Source organism: Epinephelus lanceolatus, chromosome 4 (genome assembly GCF_041903045.1).
Source record: "Epinephelus lanceolatus isolate andai-2023 chromosome 4, ASM4190304v1, whole genome shotgun sequence".
NCBI lineage: Eukaryota > Metazoa > Chordata > Actinopteri > Perciformes > Serranidae > Epinephelus > Epinephelus lanceolatus.
The window spans coordinates 28,541,648-28,559,526 of record NC_135737.1 but is presented as its reverse complement, the minus strand read 5'-3'; the positions used below and the strand labels follow the sequence as shown (position 1 = coordinate 28,559,526).

The window sequence follows — 17,879 nt, the reverse complement described above, 5'->3', positions numbered from 1 at the left end:
GGATTACAACCTCTTGGCTGTCACACTTGGCTCAACAATTTTAATGATAGCAGTACAGGAAAAAAACATGGTATAAGAATCAATAAATTTCATAAAGCTGAAAAAACTAGACATTATTAGGATTACCAGACCATTTAACACAAGCCTATTCTGAGTGGGGGCTTGGTAAACACTCCTGCTTGGCATACTTAATAAGTATGTAATGTAGGGTGGTGTGTTTGTATACGTTTACTTATAGAACAGTCTGAGTTGAGCATTTATTTATGACACAATATGTGTGAGTCCTAAAAAAAGTTCTGCAGCATGCAGTGAGGACAGACTAATCACAAGGGCAAAGAAATCCAGTCATCAATGAGAGCACAAGTACAAAGTGAAGTGGCAATGTAACGAGCAGAGTTTGGCTGCACCGTTCCTGTTAATCTGACTGCTTTCATGCCATGTTGGAACATGTGAAATTGTTGCAAGGCCAGAGGACAACGATGATGTCAGTGACATATCAATAGCTCAGTTATATCATTCCCATATTTGCTTGGTCGTTTAATCTGAGCACATCTGTGACACATCTTTCAGACAAGCTCCTGGACATCTTACATTATAGTATTTGTGATTTCTTGATCAACTGCGGATCATGTTTAACAACAGCAAAACTATATCAAAAGATGTGTTTAGAAACTTTCATACAACTCATGCAGTATAATCCAGGTCTCATTTATACAGTCATATGCTCAATACTTCCCAAACGCATGTATTTTCTCTAATACCAGAGTCTGGCATTCAAGAGAGCATAGATGAGTTTCACTTTTAGTTAAGGTTAAATAGTAGTGTTTTTTATTGAAAATGCCTGTATACGACTGGATAAATGAGACTTGGATTATACTAAGCGAGATATGTGAGAGTTTGCGAACTTTAGGTTACTTGCGTAACCCCGGTTCTGAGTGTATGACATTGAACTTCTATAGCTTGACCTCATCAGAAGCTGTCAGAAGTGTCAGTGTCAGGGAGGGTGGAGACCCTCCCCCATAAAAGGGTTTGCTACTACGCTGCTAGTCATTTAAAAAAAGGCATACCTCTTTCTCACTACGAATGAGCAAGGAGGGTGGTCTGATGAGACACTCAGAGAACCAAGGTTACGCAGGTAACCTAAAGTTCTTTTTCATAGCATTTGTTTTGTGTCCTACATTGGGAAGTACTGACTCCCGGATTGCTGGGCAGATGTTACTATGTGGTCAAATGGCTTGAACGTTACTGAGGCTTAACCACACTTAGCACTGAATGGGAAAATGTAGGGGCTGTAACCTGTAGAACCTGGCGAGGTTGTGTGGGGAGGCCTAACTGCTGCGGCGCAAATCTTCTGAATGGAGATCCCTCTGAAAAGGGCCCACAAAGTGGTAAAACACGTGGTAGATTGTGCACACAGCCCCTCTGGTGGCTGCAGACCATTGGAGCCATAAGCTAAAGCAATAGCCCCAACAATCAAGTGTGAGAGCAACTACCTTGAGATTGGCATCCCCAAGTGGTTCTTTGCCCAAGACACATAAAACTGGTCACTTTTCCTACAGCCTTTGGTACCGTCTATGTAGATGCTTAAAGCCTGCACAGGACACAACATATGTACCCCCTTATGCTCATTTGAGGAGAATGGTGGGGGTTAGAAGGACACAAGGTCAATTGGAGAACATGACCCCAACACCTTAGGCATAAATGCAGAGTTAGATTGTAAGGCCATCCTTACATTCCCAGAGGAGAAATTTGTAGCAGCTCAGATCACCGTTTGGTGACAGGCTAGTCTGGGCAGTACACCTCGAACAACTGAACAGACTGTGAACAAAGCGCCCAGTGACCGAATTTTTCGCTTGAGTTGGTGGGCAGTTAAGTTATGTCCCGGATAGAAAGTTTGCTCAAGGGAGAAAGTTTGGAACTTCTTGTGGTAAGAAGAGGTTTTTGAATGACTGGTAGTGTACTGTCAGGCCCTTTTATAGGGGGAGGGTCTCCACCCTCCCTGACACTGATGTTCTTGATTCCAGCCAATACTGGCTTGCAGAATGCAATTAGAGTTTCTGATGAGGTCACGCTGTAGGCGTTCCCAATGTGAGACACAAAAAGAATGCTATGAAAGAGAACTGATGTTTTGATATAGCTTTGCTGTTGTGGACCCCAGTCAATCAACAAATCAATATATTTTCCATTTTCCCTGGAGGCATACAAGAAAAACAATATTTTCTTCATGAATTCAAGGTACTATAACACATAGATTAGTATATATATGACCAGTTTGTGGGTGAAGTATTCTTTTAATTTAGATTAAGCCTAATCTTGAGCTGTCCATTATGCAGTGGAAACAGGGTATGCTAGCGGAGAATGTTGAAAATATTTGAGACTTGAGTGCAAACATTTAAGGCAATACATGTCATATACTATGGGCCTCCAACATTTACATTTAAAATTACTGGCTGAATCATTTCAGTTTTTTCTCCCATATTGTACATTTGTAATGCTTAAATGTGTTTAAGAACAATCTGCAAAAGACGTACTTGCTTTTCCTGACCAGGCCCAAAAACTTTTCAGTGACTTAAACCCTGTTGAGTCAATGAGATCTTGCACTACTGTGTATCAATAATCAGTACCTGTGATCTATCTCTTCCCACAGATAAGTCATCAGTAGCAGGTTCCGAGGAGGCAGAGCCTCAGTCACCTCCCATAAAGCCACGGGAGACAAGGCAAAAGGCCGTTCAAGAAGCTCCTCCCAAGAAGGGGCGTCGGTCGCGACGCTGTGGCCAATGCTCAGGCTGCCAAGTTCCAGAAGATTGTGGTGTCTGTACCAACTGTCTCGACAAGCCTAAATTTGGAGGACGAAACATAAAAAAGCAATGCTGCAAGTGAGTCTAATTTCGTGTTGTTTGTCTTAAGTCTTGAATAACATTCATGACAAATTAATTTCTAATGGAATTTTTAAGAAATTAAAGGTTGAATTTTGTCACTGTCTTCAGGATGAGGAAGTGTCAGAACTTGCAGTGGATGCCCTCAAAGATGTTTCTTCAGAAGCAAGGCAAAGGCAAGAAAGACAAGAAAAAGAACAAGTTGTCTGAGAAGAAGGAGGCTGTCAATCCGGTAAAAGGACCGATCTCAGAGTCTGGTAACAAAACTGCTCCTGCACCACCAAAGGAGGAGCCTCCCCGCAAAAAGAGCGAAACTCCTCCGCTCAAATTGGGAGAGGAGAAGTCAAGACAGCAGTCATCGTCAAAGCAATCATCTCCCGCCCTCGCATCTTCCCCTGCCCCAGTTGAACCTCCTCAGGCGCCCAGCACAGTCACGGCCCAGAGTCAGTCCCCAGCTCAGACACCAGACACCAAACAGCCCTCAGTCACGAGCAGCGGCACCAGTAAGAAGGGACACAAACCACAACAGTCTGTACCAACCTCTTCCTCCTCGTCTTCGTCATCCTCCTCTTCCACTTCATCTTCTTCTTCGTCCTCATCGTCTTCCTCCCCGTCATCTTCAGCCCAGAATTCCCCCTCCCAGTCCACGCAATCACATCAACTATCACAACAGCAGCAACGGCCTCTTACCAGTCAGGCACCTTCAAAAAAAGATGCTTCACCCAAGATTTCTCTGAGCGAGCCCAAGAAAAAGCCCCAGCAGCACTCATCACAACAGCCGAGCTCAACCACAACTATTTCAGATATAGGTATGTAACTAGTCACACTTTTTGTCATCTATTAAAGTTTTAACAAATGTATAGCTTATATTTATTTTTACTCTTATTTAAATGTCATGTCCTGTCTCTTTTTCATAGTTGAATCAAAACAGTTGAAGAAGCCAACTTCTCGGTCTGTTCCTCATTCTCCTAAACAGAGACCAAAAGACAAGGTAGGAGGAAGTCTTTACCCTGTTGCCTTTTATTTTTTCATTTCCACGTAATTCTCATTAAACCTTTAATGCTCACTGTGAACATCGCGTTTATTTTCTTCTCTGTCACTCTCCTGTTGTCCAATGAACACGAGAAGCCGCTGACCACTAAACCCCCCAGCAGCAGTACTTTAAACTGGCTAAGCACTCCCTCGACTAGGGGCCAGGCTAAGTCCAGAGCGCCCTGCGACGGAGTGCATCGTATCAGAGTGGATTTCAAGAGGGACCATGATGTGGAGAAGGTGTGGGAGGCTGGCGGCCTCAGCCTGCTCACCTCTGTGCCTGTCACGCCCCGGGTGCTCTGCTTCTTATGTGCAAGCAGTGGCAATGTCGAGGTAATAAAAACATTTATTGTCTTGAACATGTTTGCCTTTAAATTTCTTGTCATTTTATCAGAGCTGTGGACTAACTTTCTCTCTGTTTTGTTTCCCTCTCCTTCTCTCTATAGTTTGTCTTCTGCCAGGTATGCTGTGAACCGTTCCATCTCTTTTGCCTGGGGGAGTCAGAGCGCCCTCTCCAGGAGCAGTTTGAGAACTGGTGTTGTCGACGATGCAGGTTCTGCCAGGCCTGTGGACGCCAGCACCAGAAAACTAAAGTAAGCTATTCAGTACAGTTCTGTTCATTTTAAAGCTGTACACAAAAGCAGCTTAGTGTGGAGTGACAGTGTGTAAAGGCTGGAGAATCTTCCCTAGAAAGAAGCCTGCTAGCTTTGCCAACAGACAGCACTTAATCAGCTTCTTGGCTTCCTGCCATAATTTTATTATTTAACTCAAGTCCTGTGTAAAATGTGCATGGTGTGAGCCTTGTATGGTTGTCACTTTAGGATTATGATTAAACATATTTGGTCTGAGCAACACAATCAAACGCCTGTAGGATTGTTTTGTCCTGTTGGTAAATGTAAACATGCTCCATAGATGTGTTGGTTATTGGTCATTTAACAGCAAGCAAAGGATGATCTGAATGCTAAGAAATGGATATCTTGCAATTAGAATTAAATCTATACCTAAAGGGTATTATGTAATTTTTTTTTACTTTGACTGGCTTTCATCTGTGACCAAAGAACTGCCTCAACAGCAGCAGGTCTCTGGCACTCTCTGATTCCTCAGCAGAGCGTGGCATTGAGAGCCTGAAATCTCAGCTCCTGGTGAGGCTACTGGAATTTCAAAGTGCTGCATATACATAATATCTCCCACAATCTGTGCTTGATGATCTTAAAAGTCCTACTTAAAGGTGCCCTGTAGAGTTTTTTGTAAACTAACAAAGTTTCAGGCAGTATTGCTCACCCAAAATTTTCACGCTTTTTCTGTATGCTTGAGGATGCTAGACTGTATAAAATTATGGACGTAGCTACCATGATATCACCCACTGGTTGGTGGACTGCCATTTTGTAACCTTAAGTTGGCCATTTTGGTTGTGGCCATCTTGGGTTTTTGGAGCCAGAAGTGACCGTATATGGCCGAGAGGATGAAGCTGTCAAGGAGCAAGAGGTGAATCTGGCCTATGGACTGTATCAAGGCCTTCACCCCCTGCATAGTTGTCAGGAATGTTGAAATTAGCTATAGAAACCAAAACCATTTTTTGTACCAGGCTGTAAACATGTTTATTTCTGCTGTTAAACTGGGCATCTTAATGTGAGGGACTATGGAGATTTACGCTCTTCTGGAGCCAGCCCCTAGTGGCCATCCAATGAACTGCAGTTTTTGGCACTTTCACGTTGGCTTAATTTCTCAACCTTGGAGGGTGCCGCTTGGCACTAATATGCACACACAGCCAGACCATGTACCATAACAACGAACGAAGCTGTTTATTTGTGCTTTGAAATTGGGTATTTCAACTTGGGATCAATGAGGATTGACCTGCTTTTAAGTCCAGGCTCAAGTGGCCATTAGAGGAACTGCAGTTTTTGGCACTTTGGTGCTGCCAGAGGTTGCCACTTGGATCTAACAAAAATTTTGAGTGCATTTACTTCCTCAAAAACCATTTGCAAAGTTGATTTTTCCCAAACGCTTGACGCCTGGGTTGTTTACTTGCAAATAATCTTCTTCATCCCTGCACACCACTGTCACCTGTTAATCAGTGGAATAGTGGGGAGCCAGTAGCAGGAATTTGTATCTGCATGCGGATGTTAGTGAATAAAAACAAACAAAACTGGGATCCACGTTTACAACATATTGCTCTATAGTGCTACGGGTGGTCAAAAACTCCACAGAGCACCTTTAATGTTCCTCTTAAGCAGACAAATACAAAGATTAATGAAACAATTCTTAACTTGTCCATGGCTTTTTATTATTAGTATGCTTGTATGGCTGGTTGTAAAGCTAAGTGTGTTGACCCAAAGCTACAGGAAAAACTTGCAGCAGTTGCCTCTTTAAGTGGCTCTTTACAAACCCTGCCAAGCTCTATATAGTTCACATTATGGCTGCATCGTAATGCCTTTGGTAATGATGTTCTATGGTACACTGATGGTCCATGAAACCCACTATGAATATGGCCCTCAATAAAGTGGGTTTTTCACCGTAGTTAAATCTCCGCATAAAAGTTTAGATACACCAATCCTCTTTTGAAAACACTATAATTTTGTATCTATAATCGCTCATTCATTCTTAAGGTGAATACCACTAATGAACTGTGTTGTTTGTTGGGCATGAACACTTTAATGTCGCCTCTTTTGATATTTAAATAATCTTATCTCACTCTTGGCCCCTGTCATTGTAGCAGCAGCTGCTAGAGTGCGATAAGTGCCGTAACAGCTATCACCCGGAGTGCCTGGGTCCCAACCACCCTACCAGACCCACCAAGAAGAAGAGAGTCTGGGTATGGACACACACCACTCCTCCTTTAGACTCCTCTCCCCCCCTCTCACCTTTATGTAACTGTAAAAGTTTCACCACTGACCAAACGTTAGCATTATGCTCACACATTTTTCTCTAGCCTCTCCTTTTGTTCACACATTTTTCCAGCCTCTCACGACAGTGCTACTTACATTCATGGGACCCTCTCACAGGCAGTGTCTATGAAAACATTTTACTCCTCTCACAGTGTCACTTTCACACCACTCCACCACACCACTGCTCTTTACACAACTGCCTGCTAGTTTCTGCCATGTAGTCACCGCCTGGTTTATGTGTTCTCTCTCTTTAGGTGTGCACCAAGTGTGTGCGTTGTAAGAGTTGTGGAGCCACTAAGCCTGGGAAGTCCTGGGATGCCCAGTGGTCACATGACTTCTCCATGTGTCATGACTGTGCCAAACTCTTTGCTAAAGGTAAGTGATAAGCATGTGTAGCACAGAATACTGTTGACTGTTAAAGAGTCAGTACATATGGTGGCATTCTTTGTGAGATTAAATGAGAAGGATCTGACTTAAGAATCTTACTTCTGTTTTGAAGTCTTTATCAAGTACTTGAGGGTGGTTACAGCTATTTAAAAGATAACATGTGAGCGGTCTAAGGTCACTGTACCCGTTACCATCCTTTCTCTCAGGAAACTTCTGCCCACTGTGTGATAAGTGCTATGATGATGATGACTACGACAGCAAGATGATGGAGTGTGGCCGTTGCAACCATTGGGTTCATGCCAAGTGTGAGAATCTGACAGGTCAGTAGGCTTTAAAAAATGGTCGAAGACCATATTAAGGCCACATCCACACTAATACCTTTGTGTTTTAAACACAGAACCTTTCCTACGTGTATGCCCAGCGTCCACGCTACTCTAGTGCATTGAAATGGAGACTTTTGAAAATGCTGCTGACCCTGTTTTAGTTTGAAAATAATTGTGGATTGCTCATTAGTCTGGACGGGTGCAAACAGAAACTTTGGAAAATGAAGACACAGACACCCACACACACTTCCTGATTGGGACTTATTAGTCATGACTTGTCCGTTCCAGATTCGTCATGCCTCTATCACTCAACCCTTTTCCGAATGAAAACAAAAGACAATCGGCCTTGCCTATTGTAAAGCTCAGCCTTGCTCTAATCTTACACTTCGTCATTGCTGTTCTTTGTCCATGGCATTTTCTGCAACTAAGCAACCAGCTGCAGAGTTGACAGTTTGTTTCCTGTTTACACCAGCTCCTCATGTCATATGTGTTTTCAGGCATGTTAGTATGGACAGAGATTGTTTTTGAAATGGTGCTAAAGCGCTCCTGTGGATGAAGATAGTGTTTGTTTTAAAATGAAAATGATGTAGTGTGGATGTAGTCTACAACACAAGTTTACTGTATTAACTTCATAAGCAGAGTGCTTTATTTAGTATTCTGCAGCACTTGTTGCTCTTCATTGTCTTGTCAGTGTCTGTGCAGCTGACTGACAGGCCGTCCCATGAGTGCTGTCATGCTGACGAGACGCTGAAAGACCTAATAATGGGAGCAATAATGACCTGTCATCTTTCGCTGTCCCCCAGATGAAATGTACGAGCTGCTATCAAAGCTGCCAGAGAGTGTTGCCTACACGTGTACCAAATGTACCGAGCGCCATCCGGCCGAGTGGAGGACAGCGTTGGAGAGGGAGCTTCAGGGATGCGTTCGCCATGTCCTCACTGCACTGCTCAACTCACGCACATCTTCACACCTGTTACGCTACAGACAGGTCAGGCACACACACTGCTGCGCTTCTGTGGTTTCAGTACAAATTGCTGTGTTTGAAATTATAATATAATCAGCTTTTTCATTCATTCCTGTGGTCGTGGTGTACTTAACCTTATTATAGTGCTGCACTCATGAATATAGAGTAAACACTGATGGATACACAGACATATTCAGTTACAAACAGCTGAAGCAGCAACCACAGCTAAATCAGCATAATGGTGAGATCTTTTTTCATTGCGTAACTCTCTGGCTTTGGGGCAGGCGGTGAAGCCTCCGGAGCTGAATCCAGAGACAGAGGAGAGTCTTCCATCCCGTCGTTCCCCAGAGGGCCCGGATCCTCCAGTCCTGACAGAAGTCACCCCCACACCTCCCAGTGACTCCCCTCCAGACCTGGAGTCTGTAGAGAGGAAGATGGATCAAGGTCGCTACAATTCAGTGGTAAGTGTGTCAACATTTGAGCAGTGTCTCAAAAGACCATGAAAGTGTGTTGTCCTTTATGTGTGTGTATGTTTACTGTACATTCATTAGAGGATGGGGTGGAGCTATGCGGGCTGACCATTTGATGCAGGGTTGGAAGGTAGAGGTTAACCTAGATGCCATCACAGGCTCTTGCAAAGCAGTCTGTATTTAAAAGAATCATAGCTTCAAAGCATTCTTTGTTGTAGATATCAGTATCATATGTGTCCACATCTCATGGTCAGGCCTGTGTTGTGCAATTGTAAATGAACATAGACAGCCACGCCAATGACCTTTCCACCAGTGTTCATCATCACCTCACTGTTCTAACAGTCACTCTCTGCATGTGTGTGTCTGTTCTTCATTTCTCTCCCAGCTGGAGTTCAGTGATGACATCGCGCGGATCATTCAGACAGCCATCAACAGCGACGGTGGCCAGCCTGAGAGCAGGAAAGCCAACAGCATGGTCAAGTCTTTCTTCATTCGGGTGAGAGCCTCAAATCAGCTCTGGAGTATGTCAATCGTCTCAGCACTGCTGAAAACAAGACAAAGTTACAGTGCAGATCGCAAGTGTGCTCAAATTCCACAATGACAGTCGGAAAATTGTACACTTTAGGGTCATATCAGTCAGTTTATGTGTTGTTTCTCAAGTTATATGACTACAGAGACACACAGGCTGTGTCTGAAATTCCACACTGACATGCTATTTAGAAGGATAAAACAGTATGTGAGATTTATAGTATGAGTATGTCCAAAACCTTAGTATTAAACTACTAGTATATGAATTACACACTATTTCTGTTGAAATATTACAGTATGCAAACACTTGATTGTATGCCAGCATAAGTATCCCACAGTGCAATGGGATAGAGGACAACATCCATAACAGACAGTGACCAAGACACCTCTGTAATGTCAGTAAAACTTGAGTTTAAGTCACGTAAGATTTCACTTTGCTAGGTGTAATATAGTTTAAAATTATTTTTAAATACTGGTAGCATGTGTTACCATGGTTACACCTCTCTAACCAGCAAGGAGGCTCTCAGGATGTGATGTCGTAATACAGCTCAGTGCTTCCAAATAGATATTAACTACCTTTATTTTACACAAAAATATGTTGAACATTGGTAAACATACTTGGTGTGCAGTGCACAGTAGGCAATTTTGGATGCAGTGGATTTTCACACATGCTCACAAACACATATGATGCTTTCGGAAATGGAAAAAAAAATTCCTTCATCCCCTGAGTGAGGCGTCTCTGTAGGTTATAGGTCATAAGTATCTTGGTTAAGCTGGGGTCCTTCTGTAGACTTACAATATCACCAAATCATTTTCTTGCCCCAAATGCAGGTCTGTGCAAAAGCTTCAGCAGGCTGATATGCAAAGTTCATCAAATGTTTTCTGTTTCAGCAAATGGACCGAATCTTCCCGTGGTTCAAAGTGAAAGAGTCCAGGCTCTGGGAAAGGCAAAAAGTTTCTGCCAAGTGAGTATCCATATTCAGCACACCACAGTCAGTCTAAGAGGTTGTACAGATTACGTAGCATTCTAGTTGGTTCTAGATCACTTTTTGTGATGATGATATAATTTGGTGTTTTAAGTAGATTTTTTTTACTTACACTGGCAGTTTGCATCACAATTTTGTTGTAACTTAAAGGGTTTGAAAGCAGAGCCATAAAATCAGGCACAACTACTTGACAAGACATTAAAACGAGAGCTCTCAGTGTTAGTAGTCAGAAGTGTGTGATGTGCTGTTATTTTCCAAACTTGTAGTGCGAGTTATGTTTGTAATGACAGAGAAGAAAACTCAAATTTAATACTCCTGGAACATGAACCAGTCTAAAGGAGTTCAGTGAAGAACTGCAGTTTTCAAGAAGTGGTGGTCTATAATTATTGAAATGAGGAGTAAGATGTGGTTTCTCTGGGACAAGCTGTACTATCATCTGTATATAGGAGGAGAGCAGTGAACTAATATTTATAAAGACATGCAGGCTGAATGTAACAACAACCTCTGAGTAAAATGGGTGAAGGGGGAAGATCAGGATTTCATATGAGTGTCATTTTATCTTAACATGTGGTTAAGGAAATCTACAATTTTGTGTGATGTTCAGTTTTGGGAATTGCAGCTACGATGCTTTCTCAGCCGTAACATCAAAAAACGAACGACTCTCTAAGCAACTTAAGGAATCAGTGACTGAGCGGGGTAGATAAATGAAGTGGTTTTCTTTTAACATGCTTTATCTCAGCCAGTGACTGTGATTAAAGGTACCAGGTAAGATTTAAAGCTGCGGTAATGAAATTGATTCCGCAGTTCCTCTGATTTAATGAGCCCACTGGACAACTTAGTGGTGAAAGTAAGTGGGTAATAGATGACCAGAGGCCTGTACAGTCAGATTAAAAGTGATGTGATTATTAAAATATCTACTGAAGAGTCAACATCTTTATTTTTTACGTGCTATCTTGATTTGACTAGACAGTCAGGGTCAATCATATCATCTCCTCTTAGCTGTTAGTTCTTTGTGTAAGATTGTGAGCAGTAAAGACAGCAGTATTATTTATTAGTGCACATGTCTTTACATTGATAATTAATAATGAAATGATCATATTGAATGATTGATGCTGTTTACAGAGATGACAGATGCATCATTTGACATCATTAGAAGCAATAACTGAACCTCATAGTCTTTATATGTGGCAGTGTTGACCTTTCACTCAGCACATGAATTGTATGATTACTGTTCTGCATACTGGAATTTTTTTTTCAACACACACTCATTCACACTTTCTCACTCACTCACTCAGTCACCCGCTCACTTATATTTAGATATCAGCTTTCCCAGACCATTTACTCTGTCTGTCCTCCAGGCATTGTGGGAGGCAGACCGTAACAGTGTCACATTTCACTTGAAGGCTCTTTGATACATACTGTGGTCTAATTGTGGTTTACTCGTCAGCTTGAACTGTTGCGTTATGTATCATTGCTCCAGGAAACCAATGATCCATCAAATGGATCTTGTGGCCATCACTGGATGGATGCCTCTTTAGATGCCTCTGCTGTTTTAGTAAATATGAGATTTTGAAACACATCAGTTACTCGGCCTTGAAGAGACTTGGTCAAACTTAAAGAGACAGTTCCCCCGAAAATTTAAAATACGTATTTGTGATAATGATCTTTGGGAATGGTTTGAGTTGCTGAGTTTTGGAGATGTTGGCTGTAGAGATGTCTGCCTTCTCTCAAATATAATGGAACTAGATTGCACTCGGCTTGTGGTGCTCAAAGCGCCAAAAAATGCATTTGAAAAACTCAACAGCAATGTCTTCTTCCAGAAATCATGACCCACTTACTCAAGATAATCCACAGACCTTGTTGTGAGCCGTTTGATGTAGGGACAAGCAATAAAACCATTGCAACTTCACATCCGACCCCGTTGTTGTTAGTACTGATTGGACGTCAATTAACAGCGCCTGTCTCTGCATGCCGTTGTTCCCCAGCAGTGGGCTTCTCCCGAATGCTGTGTTGCCTCCGTCTCTGGACCACAACTACGCCCAGTGGCAGGAGAGACAAGAGCTTTCCCGCGCTGAGCTCCCCCACCTCATGAAAAAGATCATCCCAGCTCCTCGGCCCAAGACCCCGGGGGAACCAGATTCTCCAGCCTCCCCTCCTCCTCTCCCTCCATCTCTACCCCCACCACCTCCACTCCTACCTGGTAAGGCAATCGGCAAATATATGTACGAATACTTGCATGCACACATCTTCTCACTGACTGGAAATGTTTCTCATCAGATCGTGAAGACAGCCCAGAGCTCCCTCCTCCACCAGGTGTTAGTGATAACAGGCAGTGTGTTCTGTGTCTGAAGTATGGGGACGAGAACACTAATGTGAGTCAGCAATCTGCTTTGTCTATCTTTAACACATATAAAAGAAAATTTCTGTCACTTGTATAACATACCTGTTTGTTTCAGGAGGGTGGCAGGCTGTTGTACATCGGTCAGAACGAGTGGACCCATGTGAACTGCGCCCTGTGGTCTGCCGAGGTGTTTGAAGACGATGATGGCTCTCTGAAGAATGTTCACATGGCTGTTCTCAGGGGAAAACAGCTGGTAAGATAGGTCGTCCATCACAATCCCCCCTTTTATTTTCAGCGTTTGATTAATGGACAGACTTTTACAACCTGTTGTACTTTGTATTCAGCGCTGTGAGAAGTGTCAGAAGCCAGGGGCCACAGTCGGCTGCTGCCTCACCTGTTGCACCAGCAACTACCACTTCATGTGTGCCCGCCAGTGCCACTGCGTCTTCCTGGAGGACAAGAAAGTCTATTGTCCAAAGCACAGGGACCTTATCAAGGGAGAGGTAAGAACATTACTTACTATATCATCAAAAGCTCATTAATACATTTAAATGGCAGCCACCTTCACCTTTCCTGTGTGTGTGTGTATTTTTTCTTCAGGTGGTGTCTGGGTTTGAGGTGACCCGCAGGATCCTGGTGGACCTGGAGGGCATTAGTCTCAGGAGGAAGTGGCTTGCAGGACTGGAGCCTGAAAATGTCCACATGATGATAGGTAGGTCAATGTTAGTGGATAAACATCCATTTCCTTGACTTAACTCGCAGTGTGTCTTGAATGCTTATTTAAAATCCATCATTGCAGGCTCCATGACCATTGATTGTTTGGGGATACTGACTGAGCTCTCGGACTGCAAACGCAAACTCTTCCCTGTAGGATACCAGTGAGTTTTTTTTGTCTTTTTCTTCTACCTTTTCATTTATCTGAAAGTCTTCTCTTGCTATTTTTAGCACCATCATTACTGTTCTCTCTTCAATTAAAGAACATCTAACTGCTGGAGGAAATTAAAATTGCGCACTGAATAAATTCTCTTCTCTCTAGGTGTTCGAGGGTGTACTGGAGTACTTTGGATGCCCGAAAGCGCTGCGTGTACACCTGTAGGATCCTAGTTTGTCACCCTCCAGTGGTAGAGTCTGACCTAATTGACATGATGGCTCCTGAGGAGAATCGCACTATAGCCCACAGCCCGCCCACCATCACAGGTAACCTACAGACTACAGTGACTCTACTTAGTTCAGGGGCCATATTCAAAAACATTTGGAGAACACCAGCAAGGAGTCAGCTTAGGAGTGATTTAAATTCTCAGAGCTGCTCTGAGCAAAGAAGGGACATTACCTTAATGAAGTGGTGTGGTTGACCACAACGCAAGGGTATAATGCAGTCTTTTAAAAGGTGTGATTGGTTTTCACAGACATGCCCTTTTGTGAGCCTGCAAGATGTGAACACCCAGTGGAAATTAAATAAACTGCGTCACAATATGAGACTGTTAAAGTGCTGTAACTGTTTGTGTGATGACTCAGCTGATGAAAGATTGACGCAAACTCAAGACATCAGTGCTCCACTGTTGCATTTCTCAGATTGCTAAATATCTTAGTGTTGTGATCACTTTCATTTTTGGTTTAATTGCATTGGGTGGGAGATGTGAGCGACCACAAATATCATCCCTGCATGATCTAATCTGCAGCGTTTCATTAACTCACTGTCATTTAGTGTTGTTTTTCCAACCTTTTTTTGTCTTTTTGCCATTTTATCCTTTGCTTAAGAAACTCTTAAGCCCCTTAAAAGTCCTCCTCTCTACTCCTAACAGTTTCTCATCTTATGAACTCTCTTAAGGGCTAAGATGGTGTATGAATAACCTTTACATTTACCAGAATCTAGTTTTTATTGTTCTTAGAAAACGTCATACTTCTAAGGAATTTACTCAAAATTTTGTCACTAGGAACGACCCTTTGTATTCTGAAGCTTTGTGAATATGGCCGCAGCTTCCAGTATGTTACAATATCCATATTTGCAACCATAATGTCTCAAACCAGACAGTTTTTTTAGTGAGTTTTCCTTTTTATCCACATTTAGACTTTCCAGATCCATTTGAATCCCCAAGGCGCTCTGACACCCTCTCCCCTGCGAACACCCCCAAGCTCAGGGTTTACACCAGGAACCGACACCCCAGCTACCCCCCTTGTCAGCGCTCACTAGGCCCCAGACCCATGCCCTCTCCAGGTAAGAATATGCATTCCTTATGTTATTGAATGACAGATTATTTTGATATTTCTTTGCAAAAATTACTTTTCAACTTAATTCCATTTAAGAATTGAATGATAGTTGACACTGCTTTTATTTTGTAGGAGGTACGTCTCAGCCCCAAAGCCATGAGATTGTGACAGTAGGAGACTCCCTGGTGAACCCCGGCATGAGGAATATTGACTCACGTCGCCATAGCTCCCCTTCCCTCTCTCCTCCTCCCCACCCACTGAACAGACAGAGAGGGATGACCTCCCCACCTCAGACTGTGTCTCGACCCCTTACCTCACCCCCTCCCCTCATCCCCTCCCCGGCCAGAGACCCCGAAAAGTCCAAACACGCCAGCAGAGACTCAGCAAAGAGCCCAGTTCAGAGAGATGATGAAAGAGGTAGACTGTTCTCCACAGACAGAAACAGACAGCAGTCATCCAGAGAGCAAGGGTTGAGAGACACAGACAAGGGGAGGGTGTCAAGTCAAGACCAAGCTTCAAAGGACTCTGAGAAGAATAGATCATCCAGAGAACTTGGGCAAAAAGACTCTGACAAGGGCGAAATAGCAGCCAAAGACCCAGAGAAGAAGAGACCGTTAAGTAAAGACTCAGGTCTGAAAGAATCTGAGAGGGGAAGACCTCTTAGTAGAGATCCTTTAAGAGATTCAGAAAAGGGGAGACAAGGAAACAGAGACTCTGAGAAGGGGAGACAGGCAAGCAGAGAGTCAAGCAATAGAGACACAGATAAAAGCAAATCCTCTTCTAGAGATCCCAGCTATAAAGATGTTGAAAAAGCAAGGTCTCTCAGTAGAGATGTAGGGCTGAGGGATTCTGAGAAGCATAGACAATACAGCAGGGAAACAGGAAAAGACTCAGGCCAAGGTAAAGACAGACCGTCGAGCAGAGACTCTGACAAGGGTAGACCTCCCTCTAGAGACTCCAGTTACAGAAGCACAGAGAAAAACAAAGACTCTGGCTCAGGGAAAGATAATAACGCTGGTGGTCAGTCCAAACAAGCTGGCAGTGAGAGTAAGAGCCCCAGACTGGTACCTGCAGGCTCAGGCCAGTCGTCCCCTCCTGTGGGCACTGCTGTTCTCACTGGGCAGCAGAGAGGAGGCAGCACCAAGCAGACAGACAAGCAGGGGAAACACGGAGGCAAAGACCAGGATGTTTCTGCAGGTTTGTTGCCTCGTCACAGGGCCGCGCCCACCTCTAACATCGCCCAGTCTAAGGACAAGCCCAGCTCAGGGAAGGAGAGTAGTGGTGGCACTGGAAATTTAATGCCAGCTTCACTCCATAAGGACTCTGTTGTTGGGAAATCCGGCACCCCACAGTCTTCATTTCAGAAGTCCAATACACGGAAATCAAACGATTACTCATCAGGTCCAGCCACAGCAGCAGCTATGAAGCCTGTGTGGCCGTCAAGGACACCAGCAGATGATGACGTTGTCAAGCGAGGCTCCATGCACCTGGCCTCCCCAGCTGCAGCCTCAGCTGCCAAAGACAAACATCCCAAAGTTAAGACGGCAGGCAGCAGAGAGGTGTCCAAAGACCGTGAAAGAGAAAAGACTTTGCAGAACAGCAACAACAGCAACAAAATCCCCCTTCTCAACAATAATACTAAAGCTGCCGGCAGCTCCAACACACACGCGACAAACCCCAGCTCTCACAACAGCAGCAATAGCAAAGCTCCAGTGCTTGGGAACAGCACCAAAGCCCACGGGAAGGCTCAGGGGGAAAAGCTTGAGAACCAGGGAGGGGATAGGTCATCCTCAAAGAGCAGAGAGAATTACTCCTGTCCTGAGAGGAAGAACATTTCCAGTCTGGACAACTTACAACAGCTGCAGCAGGGTGGTTTGGCTCCAGAGAAAGGAGTGAAGACCTCTTCACAGTCTCACACCAAACCAACAACTAACCAGCCGCCATTTTCCTCTAGAGAGAAAAAGAGATTAGTTAAACCCCTGACTGTAACTCCACTAAAGACTGACATCAAGACTGACCCTAATGGGACCAGCACTGTTGGTAGTATTTCTTCCTCCTGTTCCACGACCACTACTTCCACTGTCTCTCCTGCCGGCCAGGGGACCCGTCACTCTGCCCGCTCCGCTCTCTTCTCCTCACCCTCTGCCAGCAGCAGTGACAGCTCTGAATCTGACACCCAGACTCAGACAGAGGATCTGCCCAAGGAGCTCTCACGTAGTGAGCTCCGGGAACACTGCAGCCTCCTTACTCAAGGCACAGAGGATGAAGGTGATGGCCCAGAAGATGACCACGACAGAGGCATGGATGATAAACATCACGAGGATGACAGTGACGGTTCGGGGTCGGCCAAGCGACGTTACCCGCGACGCAGTGCCCGTGCACGCTCCAACATGTTTTTCGGCCTCACGCCTTTCTATGGCGTTCGCTCGTACGGGGAAGAGGACCTTCCCTTCTACGGCAGCGGAGATGGAACCGGGGCTGTGGTTAAGAGGAGGACTGGTGGCCGCAAGAAGTCAGCTGAAGGGCAGGTGGATGGAGCAGATGATATGAGCACCTCCTCTTCGTCAGGGGACAGTGGAGAGGATGAAGATAGTGGGATGAAACAGAGGGGTAAAGACCCTTACTACTACAACTTCACCCGGACAATAATTAACCCTGGTGAGGGCCTACCATCTATAGAAGGAATAGACCAGTGTCTGGGAAGAGGATCTCAGCTTCAGCGCTTTCTAAAAGACGAGGAGCAGCAACAACAGAGAGCTCAAGGAAAAGCTGAGGAGGACCTGCGGAATGCTTTGTAAGTACACACACTTATTTTAATGAGATATCTAAATTGTTTTATGAATATTTTCTGTTGTCTTTAATAATCCAACATACTTTAA

The 17,879-nt window shown here is 44.1% G+C and overlaps 1 protein-coding gene across 8 annotated transcripts in view; it reads left to right on the top strand.

Annotated features, from left to right (window-relative positions):
• kmt2a (lysine (K)-specific methyltransferase 2A) overlaps window positions 1-17,879 on the top strand; it is a 43,298-nt gene that overhangs the window by 16,279 nt on the left and 9,140 nt on the right. For 4 of the 8 annotated variants that reach the window (XM_033632098.2, XM_078167107.1, XM_033632100.2 and 1 more), the window contains exons 5-25: window positions 2,648-2,876; window positions 2,988-3,685; window positions 3,794-3,867; window positions 4,005-4,241; window positions 4,355-4,501; window positions 6,622-6,720; window positions 7,048-7,168; window positions 7,387-7,500; window positions 8,307-8,491; window positions 8,752-8,928; window positions 9,323-9,433; window positions 10,357-10,430; window positions 12,437-12,651; window positions 12,729-12,823; window positions 12,908-13,045; window positions 13,137-13,295; window positions 13,393-13,504; window positions 13,592-13,670; window positions 13,829-13,989; window positions 14,861-15,007; window positions 15,133-17,794. In XM_033632098.2, the coding sequence (XP_033487989.2) occupies window positions 2,648-2,876; window positions 2,988-3,685; window positions 3,794-3,867; window positions 4,005-4,241; window positions 4,355-4,501; window positions 6,622-6,720; window positions 7,048-7,168; window positions 7,387-7,500; window positions 8,307-8,491; window positions 8,752-8,928; window positions 9,323-9,433; window positions 10,357-10,430; window positions 12,437-12,651; window positions 12,729-12,823; window positions 12,908-13,045; window positions 13,137-13,295; window positions 13,393-13,504; window positions 13,592-13,670; window positions 13,829-13,989; window positions 14,861-15,007; window positions 15,133-17,794 (6,034 nt within the window). The remainder of the gene's footprint in view (window positions 1-2,647; window positions 2,877-2,987; window positions 3,686-3,793; window positions 3,868-4,004; window positions 4,242-4,354; window positions 4,502-6,621; window positions 6,721-7,047; window positions 7,169-7,386; window positions 7,501-8,306; window positions 8,492-8,751; window positions 8,929-9,322; window positions 9,434-10,356; window positions 10,431-12,436; window positions 12,652-12,728; window positions 12,824-12,907; window positions 13,046-13,136; window positions 13,296-13,392; window positions 13,505-13,591; window positions 13,671-13,828; window positions 13,990-14,860; window positions 15,008-15,132; window positions 17,795-17,879) is intronic. The other 4 variants (XM_033632102.2, XM_033632099.2, XM_078167106.1 and 1 more) reach the window with 3 other exon arrangements.